Source organism: Sminthopsis crassicaudata, chromosome 5, assembly GCF_048593235.1.
Source record: "Sminthopsis crassicaudata isolate SCR6 chromosome 5, ASM4859323v1, whole genome shotgun sequence".
Classification (NCBI taxonomy): domain Eukaryota; kingdom Metazoa; phylum Chordata; class Mammalia; order Dasyuromorphia; family Dasyuridae; genus Sminthopsis; species Sminthopsis crassicaudata.
The window spans coordinates 86,511,391-86,539,252 of NC_133621.1; the positions used below are offsets into that span (position 1 = coordinate 86,511,391).

Genomic DNA, 27,862 nt, shown 5'->3' on the forward strand with positions numbered 1-27,862 from the left:
ATGGTTTGCCATTTCCTTTTCCAGCTCATTTTCCAGATGAGGAAACCAAGGCAAACAGGGTGAAGTGACTTGCTCAGGGTCACAATTAGTAAATGTATGAAGCCAGATTAAAGAGATGAGTCTTTTCTAACTCCAAGTCTGGAACTCTGCCCTGTGCCATCTAGCTGACAGTACTTTTTTACAAGGTGGATGGTAACTGTGAGCCCTACCCAAAGTATCCACCTCTGGCAGTTTCACTACTATCAAATTAGACCAAAAGAATTTCTTTTAAAGGCCTTTGATATGTCTTAACCTGGAGGTCCAAAAAAAGATTGATTCTCAGAATCTACTTTGATCTACCTATTTTTAAGTTCCAATGTAATATGCTGAGTATCAGTTTAAATGTGAAATTTTTCAGAAATTAAAAATATATTCAATGACCAAGATCAAAAAAGTAATCATCATGTTTTTAACTATATTGACTATGAGATTGATGACCTTTGGGACCTAAGGAAAACCATCTCCCAAGACCTCAATTTTCCATAAAAAAGATGATGATCTTTACATACTTTCTGGCTCTAACATTCAAAGATTGAGTACCTATCCACTCAAAACACTCAAACCTCTTATTAACTGATAACTGTTCAAAATAAAAATATTCAGACTAGATGCAGAAATCCACTAGGTGGTGCCCAAGGGTAATCTAAGTTCTGAATTTAGTTTCTCTCCATGTCACTGAGAAAAGAGAGAGACAGAGAGACAGAGAGAGACAGTGACAGAGACAGACAGAGATAGAGACAAAGAATTAAGTGATTGAAAAGAAAAGTTAACAGAGGTGACAGAACCAAGTAGAATAAAATTCTTTGGTTTACTACTTGCTGACAAAATGGACATGAATTAAGATGCAGCAATGTGATAAAACCACATTTAGATTATCAGCTTCTGATTCTGATGTATATTTTTGAAAACTGATAAGTAGTCTCTAGGAACTGTTCCCATCAGATACAGGATACCTTCTCTTAGTTTTAACAGAAGATTTCTGAGGGAATTCATATTAATATTTTTGCAATAACATAATAGCAATAACAGCTATTAGTATAGGGCAAGTGCTTAATAAATGCTTGTTGAACTCAGAGTATTTTTAAGAGTTGAAAGAAAAACATTAGACCCTAATTAATTCAAATCCATACTTCAAACAGGAATCATCCCTCATAGTATTCATGCTAATTTGTGATAAGATTATAGAGCTAGAGAAGAAACTGAGATTCAGGGAGAATAACTGGCCCAAGGTCACATCTGTAGTAAGCAACATAAATGGGGTTTGAATCCATGTTGTGTAATTCTGTAGGCTAATGATCTTTCTGCTGTACCACACAACCTCCCTGGCCATCTAACTTCTCTAACAGAATACCTTCACAAGGAGGAAATCACTATCTCCCAAATAGCCCACTCTACTTTTGGAAAATTGGGAAGTTCAATTATTAAAAGATTTGTTCCCTGGAATCAAGCCTAATTGTGCTTCTCAGCAAACTGTCACTGTTCATTGTGCTGCCCCTGGGGCCAAAATGGACAAAAATTGCTGTCCAAAGCCCCAATGGGAGAATGCTGTTATGATAATAACATTTCAAATAATGTCTCTTTATTTTTATTTTGGAAAACTTTTTATTCTGAAAACTATACATATAGTTCAGTGTCAAAATTAAATAATACTTATTAAAAGAGAGTTGTAAGACTTATGATCTGATGAGGGAGAAATGAATTTAGCCTTCAGGGATCCCCTGGTCATAGAGGGAAGACATTATAGAGAACACTTAAATTAGCTACAAATAAGAGTTATCCAAAAAGAATACATAAAGATGATAGAATAATTTAAGTGGTTCCAGAAGGCTCAAGTTAGTTTGAGAAGTTTCACTGGGATTTCTTTTTTTGGAGGGGGGTGGGAAAATATTCCATGGATAGGCAAATCACCAGAACTCTTGGAGTCCTAGTTTCCTTTTTTTTTTTTTTAAAGATAATATTTTGCTGCAATCTATCTCACAGGATCATTGTGACCACCAAATGGAAGACTGTATGTGAAATGTCCCAGTGCTTATGTGTAAACTATTTCTGGATATGCTTTTAAAGGAGACTATAACCTTCTTCTACTCTGGTCTAATTAGGGGGCAAGCTAAAAGGCTGGGGTTTTGGAACCCCTTCATCCTGAATTGGATAGAATTCTAATACAAAATGCTCCTGGGAAAATGTTAACTTGCCACTATTTTTTATATTTAATGAATTGTAGATTATTGAAGGGGTATGTAAACACTTTTATAACTGAATAAAAAGATTCAAATGCAAGCTCATATTCTTTAGCTTCACTAAGTGCAGTGCATTTTCTTGACCACTTTCAACCCAACAGGTTGAAAGGAATGATATATATCTGTTCCTGCTCCCGTATTTATTGAATTTCTTCTGCTAAGTCTCTGTGTTTTGAAAGCTTTTAGTTTCAGGCAGATTGAAGATTATCATATTTGTAAAGGAGCCTAGATTTTTTTGGATGCTCATGAATATAAAACAGCATAAGCATCTATGTCTGAGAAGTACTCATATCAGTCTGTAGTCTTGGCAGAGCTTTCCTGCCTATGAATGGATTGCAATGTGCTGTGGCATGTTTCAAATGAGGACAAAAGGTAATTGTATGGCTATGTCACAGGAAGACCACATGTCCTCGGTAATCTTTGTTTTGATACCAATACAGTCTAACTAGGTAACTATCTTGGGAATACAAACTATGTTTCTTGGCTTTCAACACAGAATCTGTTTGAAAAAGCAACAAATATCAATCTACAGCCTACCACAAGCCAAACAAAGTTAGCAGGGACATAAGTGAGATTATGAAATCTTTCTTGACCCTGCTTCAGTGAGGAATGATTAGCACATAACCTAATTTTGTTTCCCTTAACTTGATGAGGAAAAAAAAAACAACACAGATGCTCTCTAGATAGTGAGCTCTCCAGGGTTCTGAAATGATACAGAAGGCAATTAACAGTGGAATTCTTCCTGTTTATTGGCAGGATATGAAACTATGCAATGACCTTTTCAGGTCTTCTCTTCTTTCTGTTACCTTCTCCTTTTCTTTCATACTTTGCATTTGGCACAACTGTGTTACAGCCACTCCTGGCAGATATAAAGGCAGCTTGGTATGCTGAGCCAATGTTCAGCAATGTCATGGGAAAGGTTCACCCACCAGTTCCTTTATGAATTGCACAAAAAAAGGAAGAGACTGAAAGCAAATGTGCTATATTTTAAAGGCTCTGACAGAGGCATCTCACTACTCATTATCACTACTCTGTGGTCATTAAGGGACTTATCTACAAAGCCTAACTTACATTAGAAGACATTCTGCCAAAGTTTTAGTTTATGCTTCACTCAAACACAAACATCCAAAGCCAGTGATTTTTTTTCTCAAGCAGATTTTAAGTTCCCTAAAAATAAGAAATGTGTCTTCTATTCTAGCACTTAACACCATACTAGGCAAATTGTGCGCACTTGATAAATACATATTAAGTTCAACTGAAGAATCTCTACCAGGAATACAAGAAAGACTGAAGGACATACAATTACAACCAGCAAGTAATTTATTAAAATGTCCTGACTCTAGCTATTGTTGGACAGGGAAGCTATAGTTATCTTACACCAATAATTTTTCTAACAAGTCTTTTGTTAGGACACTAGGTCACAAATTAGAAAAATCATCATTAGGGATTTTGATTGGTTACAAAAGCACCACCAGAAAACCAATGTTCTACTATTTTAGTATTCAAATAATTCCCCCCACCAAAGTTGGAAAATATCTTTCAAATACTTACATCAGAATCATATTCTTTCTTCATTTAGTTATATCTGGAAAATAAAGGCTTTGATCTAAACCTGTAATGCTCCTGTTAAGTTTATTGATTGCTGGTATTATATATAACTTTTTAAAAGTCTACCATATAATGGAAATATGTGGAGTAGGATGGATGGAATAAAATATTTCTTATTCTATGCAAGGAAAATAATTTTAACCATTTTAAGACAGGAAACTTGTAATACTTAGACAAAGCTATAAGATTCTATCATATTAGTCACAAGTGAAGGTGATCCTTATGCCAGTGGATACAGATTCCAATCCCTTTACTGTTTCTCATTCGGTATGATTTTTATCCAAATCTTTAAAAAATACTCTGCAGAGAAGCCACCAATACATTTGTACTTTCCTCTACATCTTTTAGTATCTTAATGCAACCAATGATGCACTGGGCTATCCATTTTTGATTTCTTATTGTCTATATACATGAAGTCCATCTCCTTTTCTTGTTACACATATCCCTTGATTTTAAAAGCAAGTTGTCATTGATAACATGCTTTTGCCTACAATGTATCTTTCCAGTGACTTTTGAGTTGTTTATAAATTTGGCTCTTCTGAAATAACAAAATTCTATAATTCTAAGCTATGTGGCACCAATAGGACAATATCAGAACAAAATATTAATGCTACAAATTTTAAAAGCTGTATATTCCAAGTCTCCTACAAATATATTTCAGTTATATTACAACTAGAAAATTCTGAAGAGATTTTACTCCATAATCTCAAGGGATAAGAGTCTATACACATGGAGATAGGACTGACATTTTAAGGAACCCATAGATGAGGAAACTCCTCAAAGCCTGTCTTTATCTTGTCTACAACTTAGAGTCTCAGAGAGTTGCTTGGAGAACTGAGAGCTTAAGTAACTTGCCTAGGATCATAGAGTCAGGACTTAAATCTGTCAGAAGTTAAGCTCATATCTTCCTGGCTAGCTCTCATATGTATCCATACATATATACACATTTGTAAAGATATATATGTATATATGTGTACTAGTATATGTTATACATATATATGCATATATAATTTTACAAAAGTAGGGTTAGATTAGTAAGAAAGGCTCCCACAGATCATAGAATTTGAATCTAGAAAGGTTGGGCATCTTAAATCATCTGGTGAAACATAGAAGGAAACTTCATTTAACAGACAAGGAACTCATGTCCCAAATGGGAGTGGTCCTTGACACAGACATATTAAAGGAGTTTCCAAAATCCCAGATCCAATGTTTTTACATATACCATGCTGCCTATCATTTGCTATGACATGAGCAGTCATCCTATTTATTTATAAAGCTGGGAATAAAAACATATAATTGCAGGTAACCCATATTTTGGAGCATTTCTTGTGGTTGACAAGCACATTACTGACAATCATCCTGTGACATAGGCAGGACCATTATTATTATTCTTATTTTATAGATGAAGAAACTGAAGCTCAAAGAGTTGAAATAAAGTACTCATAAGCACATAATGAGAAAAAGGGAGAATTGTGACTTGTATCTGGGTCTTCTAAATTCAAGTCAAATACTGTATTACCTCAAGCAGGAAGGGTAGAAAAAAGAGAGAAAAGGAAAAGGAAGAGGAGAAGAAGGAAGAGAGAGAAGAAAAGGAAGAGAAGAAGGGAGGGAAGAGGAAAAGGAGGACTAAGAAAAAGAAGAGGAAAAGTATAAGGAAAAGGAAGAAGAGGATAAGGTAGAAGAGGAGAAAGAAGAGAAATCAGTTGATTATATCAACCCCCTGGAAAGATGATTAGCACTAGAACCAATATATCCTTAAGGCAAAAGTACCACTGTTACTTTAAAATCCTTGGTGAACAGTTTCAATTCCTCCTTTAAGATTCGGATTAAATTTTCTTCAAAAATTGTCAGATCTACTGAAGAGATACAGGGTCTTTGAGAAAGTGACTTCTGGAAAATCCATGTCTGAAGTTTTTATACTATATCCCTAGGGGAAGTCAGACTCACATGCCTCAACTCATTCCATTCCAGCCTTCTACAAGGAGTGAAGAGAAAGGAACTCTCAGAGAAAGGAGGTCGAAAGGGTCAACTAAGACCTCCTTTGTGATTAGCTTGAATAATCTATGGTTGAAAAAGAGACAAACACCCCTAGATATTAGCAGTTCCTGGTGTGCTTTTATGCTGAACAAGTCCAAAGGTTGAAAACGACTCACTAGGAATATTTTTTTTTTTCCAAATAATGATTCAGGTGAGGTGAAATGAAGACAGCTAAGTGGGGAGGCTACTCAATATATCTTAGATGTATCTTTCTTTTAAAAGTTGTTCCAAAAAGATTGTTTATTTACTGATAAATATTGCTTTAAAGCAATGTTTCAATATTAAGATCTTTTCATTTGTAAATAAAATTTTTACTCATTATTAAGTTAAACACAAGTTGTTGCAAACATTCGTGGATGCTACCCAGACATACTAGGAGTCTTTCTTGACTTCTTCTGTACTACCCAAAATGGTTTAGTGGAAAAAACACTAGCCCTCTAGTCAGAGATTCTGAGTGGGAATCCTAGCCCTGCCTTATCTAGCTGGGTGATTCTCAGTAAATCACTGAATCTCAAAGCCATCTGTAAAATTAGTAAATCAAAGATCTTTATAGCATGAATTGAAGAGAGCAAATGATGCTTCTTTCCTCAGGATTAGAGATTTTATCTGACACAAAAGTGACCCAGTATCAAACAAACATAAGATTGAACATGCTTCTGTCTTATTGTGTAGCATTCCTAAAGTATGGGTTCATTTTTGCTTTTGAGAAGCTAGTCATAAGTCATGGCTTGTCATAAGCCATGAATTTCCAGTTCTATCACTGCTATTTATTATATAGGTGACATTAGGCAGAACTGGATCAAAAGAAGATGTGTATATACAATGTACAGACTCTTTGGAAATTTTACTTAGGAATCAAAGTAAGAAAGTAGGATGGGGGTTACTTACCTTGCATGGAGATCAGGATCTCACTTCTATCTGAGCCAGTCCCAGAAATTATACTGCATATTTGGGAATAGCAAGAGAAATGCTACATTTTTTATTTCATCTACATTACTTCTCCTTATTTAGTGAAACTTGGCACAATCTGGGTTTGTTCTAGAGCCAGTAGGGATGTCTCTTTGTCTGTCTCTGTGTCTATCTTCTTCTCTCTTCTCCCTTTCCATTTCTCTTCTTCCCTCTTCCTCTCCCTCTTTGTCCTTCTCTCTATATATTTCCCTCTTCCTCTCCCTCTCTTTTCTCTTATCTCCCTCCTGTCTCTCTATCTCTGTCTCTCTGTTTCCCTCTCTGTCTCTCTTTCTGTGTGTCTCTCAGTGTATGAATCAAATTACTAATATTTGTTGAATAAGGTATCAAAAGGACCTTTATTATATCAATTGATTACACAGTGCAGTGGTATAGGGAAAAGGTCAGTGAATTTGAATTGAGGTAGACTGGATTTAAGTCTAAGTTTCTGCCTTTTGAAAACTGTGTAGCTTAAGGCAAGTAATTTATCATCCCTGAACCTCAGTTTCTTCTTCTATAAATGGGAAAGAATGTCAACATTATCATGTATCTGTAAGGTCCTTCACAAATGTCAGCTATTATCGTTATACATGTTGAAATAATGCCTTTAGAGTATAAATCTTTTATTATTGATAGCTTTGAATGCCTGGGCCTTGGAATTGTCTCTCATATGTTATGAATGTTATGTTAGTATGTTATCGTAACATGATGAGAAGAGAATGCTTTTATACTTTTTTTTTTTAAATTATAAGATGCAATACAATATCTGTCATCTACAATAAATGTTATTATTCCCAGAATGGCTAGATAAATCTTAAGACATAATTATATTTGTGGTTGACATGACCTTGGAAGATGTATATCCACATGAAAAATAACATAATAATTTCTCCTTAGTCAAGCATATTTGAGCTACTGTTTGAAATATGCTTTTTTTAAAAATGAAAAATACCACTGATATTTCAACCTTACCACTGTAGGCATTCTATTTCTAATGGCTTTGGTCTTTTCAAAAGTTCAATTGGGTATTTGAATCATACCTTTTCTAGATCTATTCATATGCTTTTCAACAATACAATATGCCTAACTTAAAATATTTGAATTCCTTATGAAATGTCTTTTCTCATGTTGGTTTCCTTGGATTAGAATCTTACAAGCATTCAACTTGAACTTTGTATCTGTAGGCATCTCTGCTTTCATTAACATATGCTTATGGAACAATTATTTAGTTGTTCCTCTTGAGACTATTTACTTCATTGGGAAAACTGAAATGTCACTTCCAACATTTCTGTGAACCTATGCAACTCTAACCATCCTACAGCTGCAGGGGCCGCTCAACAACCTCTCCTTACACTAAGCATAATAAAAATGCACACAGGTATTTTGAGGATGATAACATGTGAAGAAGAGAACCTTATGTCAATAAGTTTTGTTTTTTAAATTGGGGAATAAGAGATATAGTTTCTTATTTCCAATCGCCGTTTCTCACTCATTTTGTTGCTATTGTTCAGTAGTTTCTGTTTTGTCCATCTCTTTGTGGGGTTTATTTGGCAAAGATAATGAAGTGATTTGCCATTTCCTCTTCCATGTCATTTTACAAATGAGAAAACTGACGCAAACCTGGTTTAAGTGACTTGCACAGGATTTCACAACTAGTAAATATCCAAAGCTAGAACTGAACTTAGGTTGATGAGCCTTTCTGATATTAGGCATCCTAGCCGTCTAGATGCTCTCCCCACCCACTTCTACGTCTTATAACTAGACATATATTTCAGAAATGTATGTGCTTGAAGGCAACAAAAGAAAGAAAAATCTTCGTAGGAATGCCATGATGTGATCTTACAAGTACCATACTCATCTGGTCAAAAGAATTCAGAAAGATTTTTCTGTAGTCCAAATACAAGGAATGAAAATGCAATATTTGCAAAATGCCACCTGATTCCTTCTGAGCAGCTTTTACAGACATTAGCAATATGATTAATAAATTAGCAAACTATCACTACTAGATAAAAAAAAATCCAAGTATAAACAAGGAAATTTGAAGCACATTTGAAGCAAATATTTCTCATCTCCTACTTTTTTTTTTTTTTGACTAAGCAATTATGATTAAATGACTTGCCCAGGATCCCACAGGCAGTGAGTATCAAGTGTCCGAGGCTGAATATGAACTCAGGTCCTCCTGACTCCAGAGCTGGTCTCAATCCACTACATGTCCAACTGTCCCAATTTAAATCTTTTTTTTTCCCCCCTGAGGCAATTGGAATTAAGTGACTTGGCCAGGATTACATAGCTAGGAAGTATTAAGTGTCTGAGGTCAGATTTGAATTTAGGTCCTCCTGACTTCAGGGCTGGTGCTCTATCCACTGCACCACCTAGCTGCCCCCCAACTTAAATCTTTTATGCCGGTGATATCTGATTATGATAAGTAACAAAAGGCCCCTTAATCAATAGAAGCCAGAGCATAAATATTGAGAATTAGCAGAAAGCAGGTGAAACCATTGCAAGGAAGCAGTGCTACAAAAGGCACCAGACTGAAGATCTTTCAAGAGATCTTAACAATAATTTTATTTTACTTGCTGACACCAATAGTATTTTAAAAACTCAGCTGCCAAAAGACTCTTTGCTCTTTTTTGCAGCTGCCACAAGCCACCCCTCCCTCAAAGATAGGACCCAGTTTGGTCACTTCTCCAGATATATCACACCTTAAAGATGTCACACAGTGCTACTGTACAACTTAAGATGCTTTGTCCTTACAGAACAATATTCCCTGATTGATGCCCTAAGGAAAAATTTCACTGATTACTTTCTAAGTTCTCTTTTGTTTCATGCATATCTACAAAGATCTTTCCCAAAGGACACACACACACACACAAAAAAAGTAGCTTACCCAAAAGGAAGTTTGCTCAGGAAATAATATCCAGTATATGAGTGCTGATAAATCTGTAAGACACAAAGAAAATGCCATGAAACAAAGTCTATAATTATCCATATCCCCCTTCTTCATGCTGTCAATTTTAGTAAACCATATTTAGAACATAAGGAGTTAATCCCTAAGCTGGGAATCAAAGCTTTTTATTTACTTAGGAAGTTAATTTACATAACATGTTTGTTTTCTTTTCATCCTTTCCACTCAATACCCAGGGCAGTGTCATTCCCATGGCTACCAGGTTTGTGATTAAATTAAGGGAACATGTTCCCAGCTGTGGCTAAATATAGCACCTTATATTAATGAGGACACCTTGGTCATTTGGAGGCAGTCAGACATGGTTATAGCTAGACACAACAGGACACTGCTGGAGTGAGCCTTTTGGAAATGGTAGCAAAGGGTAAAACCAGAAATGTCATATCCCTGAACCTAGTGAGTTGCAAAATTCCATTTTGAGGTTAAATAAAGTTTAGTTGGCTAAGTTAATGACCCCTCTATATAGTCTGATGTGCTGTTTCTGTTTTTTAATTTTCCAAAGGATGCCACACAGATGGAAAACCTGCCAGAAAGCCCTTGGGGAACTGACTTTATCATGATTTTCTCGATGTGAAAAGAAGGGTATATTTTTGCATTTGCTTTTCTTTTAAAACTGATATGAAACTTTCAAAAGTCTTTGAGTTAAAATCACAAAAAAACAGTTTTCGATGTTTTATTCCATTTGTCCTCTAATGCTCCAGTGGCTACTAAAACAGATGTGGCAGTGGAGTTTTTGAAAAAAATGACTGAAATTCTATCTTATTCATTCATTCAATCAACTGCAGAGAATTATTTTCTTCTACTTCCTGATAAGAGAACCAAATAATAAGAAATTAATGAATTTAGCATTATGCTGAAATGAAAATGAACTGTTTCTCTGCTTAAGAGAGGCATTGTGGTACTATTGGGGATCAGGGGGACTTGAATAGTGTTGAGGTTCCAGAACAGTGTTGAGAAGTATTTCAAAAGAAATTATAGACTTAAACGTATCTCCAAGTCAAAAGGCAAAGTTTATTGTAACTGTGATGCCAATTAAAGTGGACTAAATTCCAAAAGAAGTTAGCAAACACCAGAGGCAAGAAAGGAAAATTTATTGGAAAAAGTAAGAGAAACCAGGTGCTTCATGGCATCGATATGCTAATTTTATGGCTTAGTGGTAGAGTTGAAGGGTGGTCCAGTTCTGACTTTGTGCACAAGTATAGTATTTATAGTATACAGTATTATAGCACAAGTATAGCTCCCTGGGAGAGCTCATAGGAGAAGGAGTAGGGATAACCTTCTGGAAGTATGTTTTAAGGCCTGAAACATCACTAGGTAAAGTGATGGGCATTTAATTTTGTTCTGCTCCTGCATTTAACTTCAGCTATTGCTTTAATTTAGGAGCCTTCATTATTGTTGCTCATTAGTTTCAGGAGCTCCATTATTACTGCCCAACAGGCTTTTATTTGATAGCCAACAATCTTCTGGACTTAGCATCCTGGCTATATAAAGTAAACTATGAGAAGATAGCCTAAGAAATACATTTATTTGTAACTACATCATTCCCAACCCCAAGGAATAACCCAGGTTATTCCTAAAGTCTGCACCACATCAATACAATGGAAAACAGTTTGGCAATTTGCTTCTCTTCTAATGGTGATGTAAAATGTACAGCCATCAAGGTTATATCACCTCAAAATACCTGAATATAAATTCTTGAATGGTGGAGGATCCATATTCAGATCATGAGTCAATAAAATGGGTACAAATTGTTAAGGATATGCCTAAAGTTTACTGTATGACTAAATAGTGCAGAAATCATAGCCACAATAGGATCAGGACATTTAAAATAGGAATGGGCATTAGAGATCATCACCATGCTCAAGAGTTTTTAATCTGTGGTCTATGACTTAATTTTTTTAAGAATTTTTGATAAGTATTTAAACTGGTGTCCTTAATTACACTATATATTTTATTTTACACATTTAAAACCATTGTTTTGAAGTGGGATTCATGGGCTTTATCATAGTGCCAAAAGCTAGTAAATAACAGAGCTGGCACTCAAATACAAAGCCTCTATGCTTCAGGCTTTTTCTATTATGCCACATCATATCTTAAGTTAATGGATACAGATAACAACAAAGAAGTTGACAACTATGTATTTAAAAAAACCCTTGGGAGAAAGCTAATTTAGCCTTTGGATGTGCTAATTAATTTTTGCATTAACAGTCTTTGAGGTTATGAGGTTGCACAGACTTTTTTTTTTTTTTTTTTTTTTTTTTTGGGAAATGCCCCAATGGTCAAAAGTTAGACAACATTAAAAACTGTATCAAGAAACAAGCATAAAGGATTTTATAGTGATCAAAACCCATTCTGCCCTATGCCCCATATCATTTTTATCTATAGCCACATCTATAAATATATAGTACACATGATATGTGATTTTTGGAAGAGTGATCCTGAGTCATTAGAAGGTTAAATTATGTTTAATAAATTGCTTTACAAGATGAGGAAGTGAATACTACAATTTAGAAAAAAATTCAGCAAAAACAACCACTCACTCATATGACACTGCTTAAAATCCAAAGTACTCCGACAAAGTATATTGACTCTTTATTTGGAAGGTTGCTATCTGGAATGATTTGGTCCTTATATTCTTGAGAGTTAAGGTTTTATAGTACACAATAGTATTTAAATGCCCAAGGAATAGTTTAACCTAATGTGTACACTAGAATAATCATTAGATAATACCCTAGGGTGAAGCAAGTAAATACTTATTAGGTAAACCTGGTATCCCCAAGATAAGCTTATAGGCAAGCTTAAAATCTTCTTATTTTGCAACACATCTCACCAACCATAAAACTTATTTCATTCACAATATGATTATTGGGAATTCTTCACTAACCAGAGCTGCTGGTTCACAAAATTGACTCTGACTCTTAGGTAGTATGTTCTAATGGAAAGGGAGAATATTGTACTTTGAGTCAGAAGAATATCATTTAAATCCTTCTTCCAATTCTAACCCTCCTGAGCGCCCAGAATATAATTTAAGGAGATCAATTAGTCAATCACCAAGCATTTAGTAACTACTATATGGCACATAACATGCTGAATGCTAAATAAGTCATTTTACTTCTCTGGGTTGGGTTTCCTTGTCTGTAAAATGGGGGATTTGGAATTAAACAGGCATTCTTAACTTTTCAGAATCTGGTGAAGCCTTTGGACTCCTCAAAATGCTTTTAAATAATTGAAGGAACTGTTCAAAACCACTTAGAAGATCATTGAAAATAAAGATGCAATTGTTTCCCCATCCGAGTTCATGGATCCCATAACCCCCTTGGCGGAAAGGAAAGTCTCTGGATCCCAGGTTAAGTAAGTCTCTAAGGTACCTTCCTGCTCCAATATTCTATAAACTTAATTCACTCAATGAATTCTGATAAATTCCTTGAAAGTATCCTAATGTTTAGTTTAACTATTTCCATAAAGGTGTAATCATGTTACATAATCTAAATGGTAAATGTAATTTAGCAATGTGATATAAGAGAAAACTTGTTGGATTGGAATCAGGAGATTTGGGTTTTGATCCTGATTCTGCCACTAAGTTGCCATATGACTTTATGAAATCATTTCCCCTTTTTAAATTTCATTTCTTTCATTTATTAAATGAATTTTTAGACTAGATTAGTAATTTTTTTAATTTTTGAAAATTAAAAATGTTTTAAAATGCATTTTGAACTTAAATACATAAAGACAAAAAAAGGGAACATTTCCACGTACATAGCATAACCTAAAAAGAGGATTCACTATAAAACCATGAATTTATATTTATGCTGTTTTTAAAAACCATGTAAGTACTACATATTGTTTTCAAAGCTCACTGTTTTGTTTCCTTAAAAATTTATTTTATTTTATTTATTCTTTTATAGTGTGTGTGTAACCATATTGTACATTTCTATTTAACAGTTCTTGATCTAAATGTTTCAGTGATTCTTAAAGGTTTTCTTTTAAGGAGTCTTGAGGTCAAACTATTTTTATTATAATATAAGACTTTTTTTTTCTATTAAATACTCCTTCTTCTTTTAGTTAAATATCTATATGAAGCTACGCCGTCATAACAAACAAACCAAACAACACAATGCAACATATTGTATGGAGAGGCAGAAATGAAAATCCAACCATTTTCTATTAAGTTGGTCACTAAAGAGATTCACAAAATCATGTAACACAATGCCACTTATCTCAAATATTTTGTCTTAAAATGTAGCTATTTTTCATAAAACAGGTTTGAGATTCACATAATATGTTTATTGTTATTTAAAAATTAATAATAATTTTAAAATTTTATCAGTTTATTTTCTAATATGGTAAATATTGATAGATGGAATTCATATAACAAACTTTTTGGCTCTGAATAGTCTGTGAAGAGATCCTGAAACTAAAAAGTGTGAAAACTATTGGATGACTATGATTATAATCTTACTCTTTGAAAATGAATCTATGCTAGTATATGTAATGACTCAATAAACCAAAGTATCTACTAATTCAGAACATTCTCTTCCTTACTAATTTTGGAAAAGCAAAGTGTTGAAAAGTGGGGTTTTAAATCAAAAAGTGGGGTTTCAGAGAAGCATGGAAGATGCTCTTTGCAAAGTTGCTGAAATCTCTTTAAAAGTGCTGTAAATAAAGAAAAAATTTCAAAGAGCTGCCATGCCATGTGACAAGAGCATATGGTTCTAGATTTTTCTTTTATTATTAGTAGAGTGATAAAGCAGCTATGATTTCCCCAAGAGAGGCATAAGACACTGGCTCTTATGTATTAAATAGATGGCCACATGGAGGGATCCCATCAAGAATTGCTGTAGTTTGACTCAAAAGTGGCTTTGTGAGCTTACAGAACAGCTTGGGAGGTAATGAAAGAAAGCCAGATGAGGAAAATGATGCTCCCTGTTCCCTGAAACCACCTTCTCTGTAAGAGGATAATGCCAAACAAGACCACAGAGATCTGTTCTGAATTCCCACCAATCAACTCTACCCATGACAACCTCAAGTTCTATATTCATCTCAGACTGATTTAAGGGTCTATTTATATTGAATAAATGGACTAGAGAGAAAGAAGCCAATCTAAGGGCTTACCCCCAAGTTCTAGATTTTCATGCTAAGGTTGTGCGACCTTACAATAATGACAAATTTATTTGCTGCCAGGCAGCTAGAAAAAAATTACAGTTTCCTGCTATCTAATTTTCCTTCTCTTCTAACCAAAAGTACTAAAAGTTCAAACAAACTCTTAAGTAAATGTTAAATTATTCTGTGAGGTATCCCAATCTCCTAAACTGTAGGTAATACAATCTCTTACCTACCACTAATGTCTATAATAGATACTCCTCTTAAATCATATAGCTAAAAATTAATTCATATCTTCAATGTCAAGATCCTCCTTCCCTTCTCTTAGGAACCCTGAAATCAAATAGGATCATTGAATGAATTTTTTATTTGCAATCACTTTGCACTTTGCAAACTGTTTCTAATTAAGACAAAAAATCTGTCAAAATATTCTTTGCCAAAATTCAGTTGTTTGTCAATACTGGAATTATGGATAGCAAGGTGGCACAGTAAATAGAGAACTGGGTTTGGAGTCAGGAAGAGTTGAGTTCTGTTAGGTTCTTATATGGTCTTAGACACTTCCTAATTATGTGATCCTGGACAGGTTACTTAATTATGTTTGCCTCAGTTTCCCCATGTGTAAAACGAGCTGGAAAAGGAAATGGCAAACAACTCTGGTATCTTTGCCAAGAAAATGTACACAATAGTGACTGAACAACAACTTGAATATGAAGATAGGACAAAGGACTCAAAAATAGCAGCAGGAGTATAGGAAATGCATACATATGTGCGTCAGATTTATGTCGATAATTGTCAGCTTCTAAGTAGAATGGAGTTGGGAATTCAAAATCCAATGAACAATTCAGAGTTAATATGTATATACACAGGCACCTTAGTCTAGATCAAGGTAAGTAGATCAGAAAACCAGAAGGAAAAGAAGGACAAAGAAAACATAAACATCTAAGTAAAATATCCAAGCAGTAAAAGTCAAGAAAAAGAAATGTCCAGAATAGAAAGGTCAGGTCAAAGCAAGCGATAGACCAGAATCAAGTTGCTGACATAGACTTTACTAAGGCAATGTTTAGAGTGAACATTTTTAATGCAGGGGACAGAGCACTAGAATTAGGAGGCAGAGCCAACTGAGTTCAAATCCAACCCAAGCCTGAGGAAGTCACTTAATCTCAATTTCATCATCTGTAAACTATATATAATAATAGCAGATCTTTCCTGGTATGAAGTATTTATTAATTAATTATAATATGACAGACACAAATACAAGTAGGTAAAATGGTTCAGTCAAATATGTTTGGTCAAACCATGCTCACAGTTTCCCCTTATTCTTTATCATAAATTCTAAAATAGAGTGGTCACTTTCTCTCAAAGTTCCTATAAATTTGCATTTCTTCAACCTGTTTCTTCTTATTAGTGAGAATACTGTCTAAAATAGAACTGCTTCTCATTGTTTGCTCTCTTTTTAGAAAGACAGACTTCATTAAGGAAAGCCGATAAATTGTTAGCTACTCTGAGTCAGAGAACAGACACAAACAGAACTGTAGCAAATAACTAGATAATTGGAGACTCCCATCACACCTTCTGTTTCTATCTCTGTTGATATTCTCCTAACGCCCTCCAGCATTTTGGTTATTAGATGAATATATTTTTCATAAAGTAGAAGGCTATTAATTCCTTTCCCTTCCCTCTTACCTAGTCTATTCCTTTCATAGTGAGCTATATCCTTCAGGAGTCATATTCTAGTCATAGGTTCACCATGTTTGATACTCATACTTTGTGAATTTCTCTATGAAGGCCTGAGGTCTTTTATTGTTGGCTCCTTTCCTGGATTTTGTCTCCTGTGAAATTTGGAGTGATTCTAAAGTTAATCTTGTTTATTCAGGGTAGTTAATCTCTTAGTTATCTACATATCCAGGCATTTTTTTCTCCAGCTCTCTCCCTTTTTGGTTTAAAGCCCTTTTAATTGGATTTCTAAGGACTAAATAACCTTTTACCAGCCCTTGTTAGGTACATTCCATCCCTGGGCAAGTTCTCCTCATTCCTAGTTGAATATATGATCCAGAATTTCAAATCCTGTTTTTCTTTCTTTCTTTTTTTTTAAATTATAGCTTTTTATTGATAAGATATATGCATAGGTAATTTTACAGCATTAACAATTGCCAAACCTTTTGTTCCGATTTTTCCCCTCCTTTCCCCCATTCCCCTCCCCCAGATGGCAGGTTGACCAATACATGTTAAAAAGTATAAGTTAAATACAATATATGTATACATGTCCATACAGTTATTTTGCTGTACAAATAGAATCGGACATTGAAATAGTATACAATTAGTCTGTGAAGAAAATCAAAAATGCAGGCAGACAAAAATAGAGGGATTGGGAATTCTATGTAGTGGTTCATAGTCATCTCCCAGAATTCTTTCGCTGGGTGTAGCTGGTTCAGTTCATTACTGCTCTATTGGAATTGATTTGGTTCATCTCATTGTTGAAGATGGCCACGTCCATCAGAATTGATCATCATATAGTTCAAATCCTGTTTTTTGAACCTCCCTTTCTAACCAGCCATTTGCATCCTCCAACTGTTTCTCTCTTGCAGATAATTGGCATGAATGAGAGATTTACGATCCACTCCACTAAGATTTTTAGATTCTTGGCCAAGATTTCATCTTCCTTAAAAATGATTTCCAGATCCCTTATTTAAGTATCATTTGTGCGTATACATATTGTCCAAAGTAGAGAATAGTTATCAATTTTGAGGAGTCTTGGTTGACTCTTCCTCAAGTGCTGGATACATGTCCCAGATCTCTTTACTGTTAATGTTAAATTCACAAAAACATGTTGTAGTAAATAATCCCTTGGTAAAAATGGTCTTGTCTTCTTCCAAGCCTTCTTGGATGACATTGACAGATTCACATCATCATTCCTTAAAGAGGCTATTCCTTCTTAGTGGGATTAGTTTTCTCTTTTTTGGGAAGAATCTCATATCTAATATTTAGTTCTAAGCAAACACTGTTTCTTTTCTTTTTTCTTTTCTGTATCAGCTAAAATCTTGGGACATGACTAGAACAGTCTGTACGGTGAATTAATATGACCACAGTGGATTTAGACAACTCCTTACTTGAATATTAGTCTCAGTGCAGGATCACAATCTCTTTCCTTTATATTCTTGGGGAAATTTCAAAAGCTTTCTTTTCCTTCACTGTTGTTGTTCCTATTGTTATTAATTCCCACATTGAATTTTTATGAGGATTTTTGTTTAGGGCTTGAGAAATCTTAAAAAAAAGTAATATTTTATAATTGGAAAAATGTAAGTCCATGGGGAGAACTGACTTACTCAAGAAGTTACATAGCTATGTAGGGCTCAGAAATCATACTTCCTGTCTCATGATTTAGTATTCATGTTACTACCCATTTCTTTACAGATACAACACACACAATGCACTAAAATCAAGTGCTTTAAAAAATATTGTTTCATTTTATTCTCAAAACAAAGCTTCAATTAAAACATAATAGATTAATTTTATATTGCTTCAATGCAAATGACTTCTGAACCTGTATCTCTAGTCTTTATATTTTTCCTAAACTCATGGCCCACAATTCCAACTGCATTGCTAGATGGTTCATGATGGATTTTCCATTGGCATCTCATAGACAGAGCATCTTGGTTCAAATACCAATGTTGCCATTTTCTACCTATGTAACTTTGGGCAATTTATTTGTCCTTTTTGAGTCTTTGCTTCCCACTTATAAAAAAAAATTGGGCTGATCTATATGGGCTTTAAGGATACTTCTTATTTTATAGCTATGATTTTATGTCCCAAACTCTAAGAACTCATATCTTCCTAAGACTTACAACTTAAGAACTCATAAGAGAACCACTCTTCTTGTCATTACCTGATTCAATAGTGTACAATTTCAGTAACTTAACTTCAAAAACATCAGTCATTTTTTTCATATTTCCTTTTTCCTCCTATCCCATGTTATAGTTCATTGGTTTTAAAGACTTGTTGATTCTGTCCTGAATGTCTCCTATCTATCATTGCCTTCCCAATCCCAATGCCCTTGCCACATTATCTCCTCTACATCTTAATTACCACTCAGCTTGACCATTGTAATAATATGATATGTCTCCTTCCCTCAGGAAATCCATTCTATATGTAGTTGTCAAATCAATCTTCATAATAGAAGTAATAGATTGATATCACTCCCTTTCTCAAAAATCTTCTATAATATCCCATTGCCTAATGGATAAAGTCTAAATTCCATAGCTTGGTATATACCTTCAATATACCTTCAAAATAACTTCATGACTATACCTCACGTAATTCCCTTTATGGGTTCCACAAACCAAGGGAAAAAAATATATGAGACACAAGCCATGAACTACTAATCATTCCCTGAGGGTGTTCTACACTTTCTTTCTTTTGTTCCATTGTTCACTATTCTACATATTGAAAACTACTTATATAAATAGGATTTTAAGCTATACAAAGCATTTTACATATCATGTGATCTTTAAAATAATTCTATGAGATAATATTAGTATTTTCATCTCCCTTTAATTGATAAGGAGATTGAAGCTCTGAACATCAAGTTAAGTGACTTCTCTAAAATCACAAAGGTAGTTACTGTGTTTTAATTGGGAGTTAAATTTAAATGTTACCCATCTTCAAGTTTATTACTTAGACAAATTGGTTCTTACCAGCATAACTTTTTGCCTATCTTCCTTACCACAGGCTAATTCCTACAATTATTCCTGAATAATTGCATATTATAATACTTTTAGAATGGAAGATATAAGTTTCATAGTTTTAGAGGTGAAACAGATCTAAGAAGTCATCTAATCTAAACTCTTCATTTAATATTAAGGAAATGAAGTCAAGAGAATTGAAAGGATTCCACAAGTCATAGAAGTAGTGAGTTACAGAGATGAGATTTTAGGTCAAGCACTTTAATTCAAACCTCTACTCCATTTTCAACATTACTGACACACTAGGAAATCTGCCTGTATGGATGGAAAATGCAATCAAATCTCTAGGCAAATTTAATTTAATGACTAATTAGAAAGAATAAAAATAGAAATGTAGACCATCAAGATTGGGTAGTACAGATAAGCTAAGTTTGTCAAGCATGGCAAATAAGTTACCTGGTGTCTAGTCCCTATACAAATGGGATCTTAAAAAATAAACAAAAAAAAAAAAACCTCAGTAATGATTGAATGTGCTACTTTAAAAATAACAGGGAAGTCACAGAAGTCTAACCTGCCTGCTCTTTGCTCTGATGCAGGATCAGCTATCATCCCTTTGCACAAACATCCTTCACAGAGAATCAAACAACCAAGGGACATAAAGGAAATACCTTTTTGAAGAGCATTAAGTCCAAATGCTTTGACTTACACAGTAGGTCCTGGCTAAATGCTATTTTTTCTCTATTTAAAAAAATGTTTCAGCTCTCTCAACTTTATTTTCCAGATACAGAAATGAAAAAAAAATGTTCTCTTACAGTCATTACTTTTATTTTTCTTTTGAAAATTTAAATTTAAATAGAAAATAGAAAAAAGAAAAAAATTGTCATGTACACAGCAGAACATAAAAAAGATTCAAAATATGTAACAATAAATTTCTATTTCAAGAAAGTATATATAATAAAAGAATACATTATATTCAGAACTGTCCATCTTTGCTTTCTTGTAGATTTTCTTTTGTTCTCTCCTGTACACTTTTTATATTATTCCTTTTTCCCTCTGTCTTCCTCCCACCTCCCTCAAGCAGGCCACAGTTAAATAGAGATTTATTTATTTCTACACCCACATATACATTCATAATACATACACATTATATCCTTTCCTATACTTGTTAATTCTTCTACTTTACTTCTACCTGTTAGCTTGACTTGCTATTATTTAGCCTCCCCTCCCTGACCCAATCATACTTCCTATCTCTTATCCCTACTTTTTCCCTTCCTCTTTATCATTTTCCCATTAATGTACATAATTATTCCACTCAACCTATATACTCTTCTATATCATGCTTTATCCTATTCTCTCCCCCTCTTATTTCTTTATAGATTTTGGAGGGTATTATACCTTTCTGTATATACTGTTCTCCATGTTGAGTGGGATTTCAGAACTACTATCCCTCCTTCCCCTATCTAATTTCTCTGTCTTATTTCTTGCTCTTACACATCATTTATATATCATAATTACTGTTTTTAACTTTTCTTACATAGTTTTGCTTTTTTTGAATTATATCATATTCACCTCTACCCTAATCTTTCTTTTGGATTACCCAATTACTAATGACAATCTTACACATATGGTTAATATTTCCACAAATAAAACATGAACAGTTTGTCTTCATTGAATCCCTTGAAATTAGTCTTTGTTGTTGGCTCTTATATGTCAAATTTTCTATCGCGCTCAGATTTATTTGGAACAAAATCCTAAAAATCTGACAGTTCATTGAAAGTCCAATTTTAAAAAAATACATTATTATACTTAATTTTGCTAGATATATTCTTTTCAGCTGCAGCTTCAGTCCTTTAAATTTTAAATATATAGTATTCCAGGACCTATAGTCTTTTATTGCAGCTACTGATAGACCTTATGTTATTCTAATTGTAGCTTCAGCATATTGAAATTGTTGTGGTGGTCATGGTTGCTTATAAAATGTTGTCTTTGATCTGGATTTTCAGAACTTAGCAATGATGCTCTTGTATGTTTTTGTTGTAGGATCTCTTTGAAGTAGTGATTGATGGATTTTTGCTATTTCTACTTTACCCTCTTATCCTATCATTTCAGGAAAACTTTCAATTATTTCTTGTATTATTGTATCAAGATTCTTTTTTTTGGGGGGGGGAGGGGGGATCATAGCTTTCAGATAGCCAATTATTATGTTTTCTTGAGTTGCTCTCCAGTCTATTTTTTTCTTGTGAGGTATCTCATGTTCTCTTTTATTTTTTTATTCTTTATATTTTATTTCATTATTTCTTAGTCTCTTATAACTTCACTTGCTTCTTCTTATCCAATTCTAATGTTCAAAGTCATTTTCTTGCTTAAGACTCTGGATCTACTTTTCTTGTTGGTTGACTTTCTTTTCATAATCTTGTTTTTCTTGGATTGTTCTTATGTTTAGTTTTAGTTTTTCCTCCATCTCTCTAATTTTATTTTTAAAATCTTTTTTTTGAGTTCTTCTATGAATTATTTTGGGGCATGTTACTCTTTGGGATAAGAGAGGATTTTTTTTTACTTCAGCATCCTCCTCTAAAGAAGAATTCTGGTCTTCCTTTTTCCCATAGTAACTTTTTATAGTTGGATTCCTTCTCGTTTGATCTTTTTTTTAAATAAGAATTTGTTAGTGTAATCACCTAATTACTTTTATCCTAAGTTAGAGTATACGTTGCCTCTAGCTTCAGGTCTTTCTTTGGTTCACCCTCTGGTCTAGAACCCAGAACTGAATTTCATTCACCTGTAAGGGTCCACAATCAGGAGCAGGGAAGCTTTTGCTTCTGCAATCACCAGACATGTGCTGGTTTTGCCACTTTCCCAAGGCTGAGTTTCAGCAGCACAATTGGGCTTGACATTATTTATCAGCAAAGGTTCCCCCTTAATCTTCTCCTACTTAAGACTCCCCACTCCCCACACAGTTTGGGAAGTAAAAGTTCTTTTTACTGGGGCTAAAACTATCTCAGAAGCCAACTAAACCCAGGGCTCTCAGTTGTTTCAGTGGAGCTAGCCTGGAGGTTTTTATACTTTTCACAGGACAAACCTCCATGCTGGGACCTTTCTTTGAAGTTTCTCCATTGTTCTATCCCAACTAATATTTTTTTTTCATCAATCTATGTTTGTCCTGAGGAACAATTTTGTTTTATTTATGGGGGAAATCTGAAGAGGTTGGAATTTTCTGACCTATCCCACCATCTTCCCAGAAATCCTCATAGTCATTGCTTTTGAGAGACTGTTGTCTTGATACCTCTTTCTTCAAAATATGCTATATCCAAAGTATTCCAGATGTTATGTGTCACCATCAAAACTTTGGAGAGTACAGATATTGCACATATATATATATATATATATATATATATATATATATATATATATATATATATATATATATATATATATTTCAACATATGAGTTTTTATGGAGTTTGAGTACATGAATCTTTCCTTCTTTCTTTTGGCTTACCTAAGAATGGGAAAGAAATACTATAAAATTTCTGTTACTTAGGGTCCAAATAACCAGAGTGTTCAATTGACTGAAAAACAATTTCAGGAATCAACATGAAGAAGACAAGCTGATATTAAAAAGTAATGAAAATAAAACAAAAAAGTCCCTTTCAGAATTTGTCCTGGGTAACTCCACATTCAATTAATTCTCCTATAGCTTTGTGCTAGGCATTGCTGTTCCATTAACAATTTAAATAGCGTGTTATTGATTTGTAATCATATCATCCAACTACTTTATCATTCAAGGAAGCTAAGAGCAATGGATGTTAAAAAGATTTTACACATAGTTCCAAAGAGAGAAAATGGCAGGATTGGGATTTAAATCCAGCTTCTCTGACTCCAATAAGTTTTCCACTATATTATGTTATGGAATCCTCCAACATGGGAACATAACTGATTTTGGAAGGATGTCATGGAAGAGATCTAGTCTTTTTTTGTGACTTTCTTTTTTTATTAAAGTTTTTTATTTTTTAAAAAATATGCATAGGTAATTTTCAAAATTCACCCTTGTATAAAACCTTGTATTCCAATTTTTTTCCTTCCCTTTCCCCCATCTCTCTCCTCGATGGCAAGTTATCCAATATATGCTAAACATGTTCAGTTCTTCTATACATATTTCCATAATTATCATGCTGCACAAGAAAAATCAGATAAAAAAGGAAAAAATGAGAAAGAAAACAAAATGCAAGCAAATAACAACAAAAAAGTGTGGTCCATGTTCAGTCTCCATAAACCCCTTTCTGGGTGCAGATGGCTCTCTTTATCACAAGACCAGTGGAAATAGCCTGAGTCTTCTTGATGTTGAAAAGAGCCACTTCCATCAGAAATGATATTCATATAATTGAATTCATATAATCTTCCTGTTGCCATGTACAATGATCTCCTGGTTCTGTTCACTTCTCTTAGCATCAGTTAATATAAATCTCTTCAGGAAAGAGATTGAGTCTAACTAGACTTGAAGATTGGGCCATATGACCTAAGTTAATTTCTAATTTTAAGGTTCAATGTCTTGATTACCTATGTAAGACTCTGTTCATCATATTCCTTATTCTAGTTATGTGTCAAGAATGATCATTCTAAGGACCTGCAACAGTCTGAAACATTAAAGATTCAATTCTGTTCAGTATACTCTACTGACTAAGGCAGGAAATGAGACTCATATTTTAGAGATGCTCAGTAACAGAAATACAAGTTTGAATTAATAGAAAACTCCAATATCTCATTGCCTAAGCATACTGGCATGTAACCTTATCTCTTTGGAGTTGTTTTCAAACCTTCAAAATGAGCATTGTATGATTGATCTTAAAGGTTTCTTCTAGTTTCAACAACCTATGAATTTTATGAACTCTTCAATTAATTGAAATTTTGCTATATATGGCAAATCAACTAATTCCTTAAACAAGGACTTTTTCCAGATATCCATGTAATGAACAGGAATCATTTTACAAATATATATCATCCTGATAGATAACTATTTTAAAAATGCTGAAAACAATTTCTGGGAAAACCAGAAAAGATTGTTTTACACCTGCAGTATTAGGAGCCTTAAGCATTAGGAACATTCATCTAGTTGCATCACTAGGTAGGTTTTTCTGTTAAAGAGAAGAAAGTGACATTACTGAGTCAATTTCTAGGAACTCTTCCTTCCATATTGCTCTGAGGCTACAGATAAAGATGACTCAGTTTCTCAATATAACTTTTTTTTTGAGAGGCAATTGGGCTTAAGTGACTTTTCCAGGGCTAGACAGCTAGTAAGTATTAAGTATCTGAGGCCGAATTAGAAATATTATATAATATATATGTATTAATAACATCATAACAAAAATAATAAAAAAACAGGGTTAGTATTCTATCCACTTCATCATCCAGCTGCCCCTTTTTGTTTTTCTTTTTATTTTCTTTTTCAGTTTCTCAATATGAGTCTGTCTGTGTAGGTAGTGGTTTGCAAACTTTTTTGATCATGGACCCATATCAGTAAAATATTTTTGAACATGCACCCTCAATGTGTACATATTTATTCATTTATAAATTGTATATATGTACTATTCTTCCAATAACTACATGTTTTAAACATTCACAAAATGGAAAGTTAAAAAAAGAGATAAAGATGAAATAGAATTTAATCCTAGAATCAATAGTGAGCCACTGAAATTTATTAATTAAGGTAATGACATGGCCAGTTATGTAGTTTAGTAAAATCACTTTGGCAGATGTGTGGAAAGAAGACAGATTGAAAAAGGTAAAGACTTAAGACAATGGACTCAGTTAGAAGGTTATTGCAATAGTCCTGGTGAGAAGTGATGAGGTTCTGAATTAGGGTAGTGGCAGTATGTATGGAAACAAGGGGATAAATACCAGAGAAGAAGAGTCCTTGGAAAATAATTGGATAAATGATATAAGGGAGAGTTTATGGGAAGGATTACACTAAGGTTACTAATGTGGTTGACTGTAAAGACAAAGGTGCATGAAACAGTAATAAGGCAGTTTGAAAGAGAGGAAGGTTTTGGGGAAAAGAATTAATGTACACTATAACTTATTCCTGCCTGTTCATCCTATGTGACTTACCTTGTCCTGCCCAAAATTAAAAGGAAAAAAATAGCACTTTTATTTGTCATTGCTCTAAAGCACAAAGCCCACCACCACACCATCCCATCATCCAATGGATGTCCTTGCTGATGAAATAAGGTAAATCTTGGAATAAGGGTGGAGAGAAGAGGAGATAGGTGTGTCTCAGAAGGGAAATTTCCCCAAGACATTTGTACAGTTGCTGTTATAGGTTTCCAGGAGATAATATTTAGCTTATACTTCCTAGAAGAGTCACTGCCAAGGTGAAAAGGGGGAAGATAGGGATGAAAGAGACAAAGTAAGGGAGTATTTGAGGATAAAGGTAGATGTGGTTGTGTTGGAGGCAAACGTAACAAACCATTATGATACTAGTGAGATATGACTCACTTTTTCACTCTGATTGATTACACATTCATTGAGATCATACTATTGACCTTTAGGAGACTTCACTCTTTGGAGATGATCCTTAACTTAGAATAGCAAACCGCTATCCCAAATACAGCCCACGTGTTTTAAGAAATAAAAAATTTGAAGGAAAACCTGAGATAACTGTTCTGGATAGAGTATACTTACATAACTAGGAATCCTCAATTATTCTAATAATTAAAAATATCCAACAACAACAACAATTTTATTAGCTGTGATCTTCTAGTCATTAGAAGTATTGAAGGAGATACTATATGGATATTGTTCAATAGAGTCTTCAAATGCATTCAAACATTGGGAAGAAAGTTAAACTAGATAATTTTTCAAGATCCCTTTCAACTTATGTACTGCATGGTTTTACCAAAAGAGAAAATGATTAAAGGACTACAATGAAGTTTTTCCTATTCAAACATTTTCAGAGACTTCATAACACTTAACAAAACCAATGTTCAATTCCAATGTCAAGCATTCAAGGCCATGTATATTTTGTGTGTATCTTTCTGAACAATTTATCTTAATGTCCTTTGTTATTTTTACTTCTTTGTACACTTTGTACTTCTTTCTAAACTGCAATCAAACTGACCTAATCATACCTCTTGTTGTCTTTGCTCATTCTCCTTGCTTTGCCCAATATGTCCTTGTTTGGCAACATGTATGAAGCAAAAAACACTAAATTTGCTATTAGATGATATAGTTTCAAATATGGAAAATGTTTAAAATTATTGTAATTTGTAACCTATATCATATAGCTCATTTTCGTGGAGATAGGGCAAATAAAAGAGGGAAGGAGAAAAAGATTAGAATATAAAATCTTGTATAAATGAATTTAATAGATCTTAACATGTGACTGGAAAAAATCAAATACTGTTGAGAAAAAAGAAAAGGTTTAATTTCAAATAATGACCTTGCTGTTTACTGGCAAGGTGACCTTGAGGAAGCTGTTTCACCTTAGTGATCCTCAGTTTTATTAAGGTTAAAATAATGAAATTGGACTAGACAGCCTAGATGATGCCATTTCAGTTCTAAAACAAAAATCCTATCACTTCTTTGCCTAATCAAAATCTTTAAAGCCAAATTCATATACCATCTCCTTCATTAAATCCCTATCTTCAAACCTTATTCCCAATTTTTCTCTTTAGACTTCACATAGAGCTTTGTGTTTAACACCATAACATAATGAATTGTAATAAATTACAACTGTATATGAATGTAAGTATGTATAAATTGTGTATAATGATGTTGTGGCATTTTGATCATCTCTAACTTGTCATGACCCCATTTGGGAATTTTTTGGCAAAGATAATGGAGTGTTTAGTCATTTTTTTTTTTCTCCAGCTCATTTTACAGATACAGAAATTAAGGCAAACAGAATTAAGTATTTTTCCGATATCATGTGAGTAGTAAGTGTCTGAAGCCAGATTTGAACTCAGAAAGAGGAATCTTCCTGATTCCAGTCTTGGTAGTCTATCCATCTGCCAACTAGTTGTTCTGTCAGATTCCTTGAATATACACCTACTGGACTTTAAATTATACCATACATATGTTACCTTAACTTTGTTGTCCTCCATATCCAAAACAGTATTTTGCACTATTAATTTATTTTATTTTTAATTTATGGAATAAAACAAGTATTTCTATAACATAGTATAATAAAAAATGATTGCATATGAAACTGCAAATGCACAATGGGCTATGTTTAAAAAAGATACAACAGAGTTATCATGTAAA

The 27,862-nt window shown here is 33.8% G+C and overlaps 1 protein-coding gene across 6 annotated transcripts in view; it reads right to left on the reverse strand.

The window, feature by feature from the left end:
* Positions 1 to 27,862, reverse strand: part of DPP6 (dipeptidyl peptidase like 6) — a 1,195,887-nt gene that overhangs the window by 310,592 nt on the left and 857,433 nt on the right. For all 6 annotated transcript variants that reach the window (XR_012482250.1, XM_074267390.1, XM_074267388.1 and 3 more), the window contains one exon: positions 9,754 to 9,806. Coding sequence is in view for 5 of the 6 variants with exons in the window: in XM_074267390.1 (XP_074123491.1) it covers positions 9,754 to 9,806 (53 nt within the window). In the remaining variant the exon portion in view is untranslated. The remainder of the gene's footprint in view (positions 1 to 9,753; positions 9,807 to 27,862) is intronic.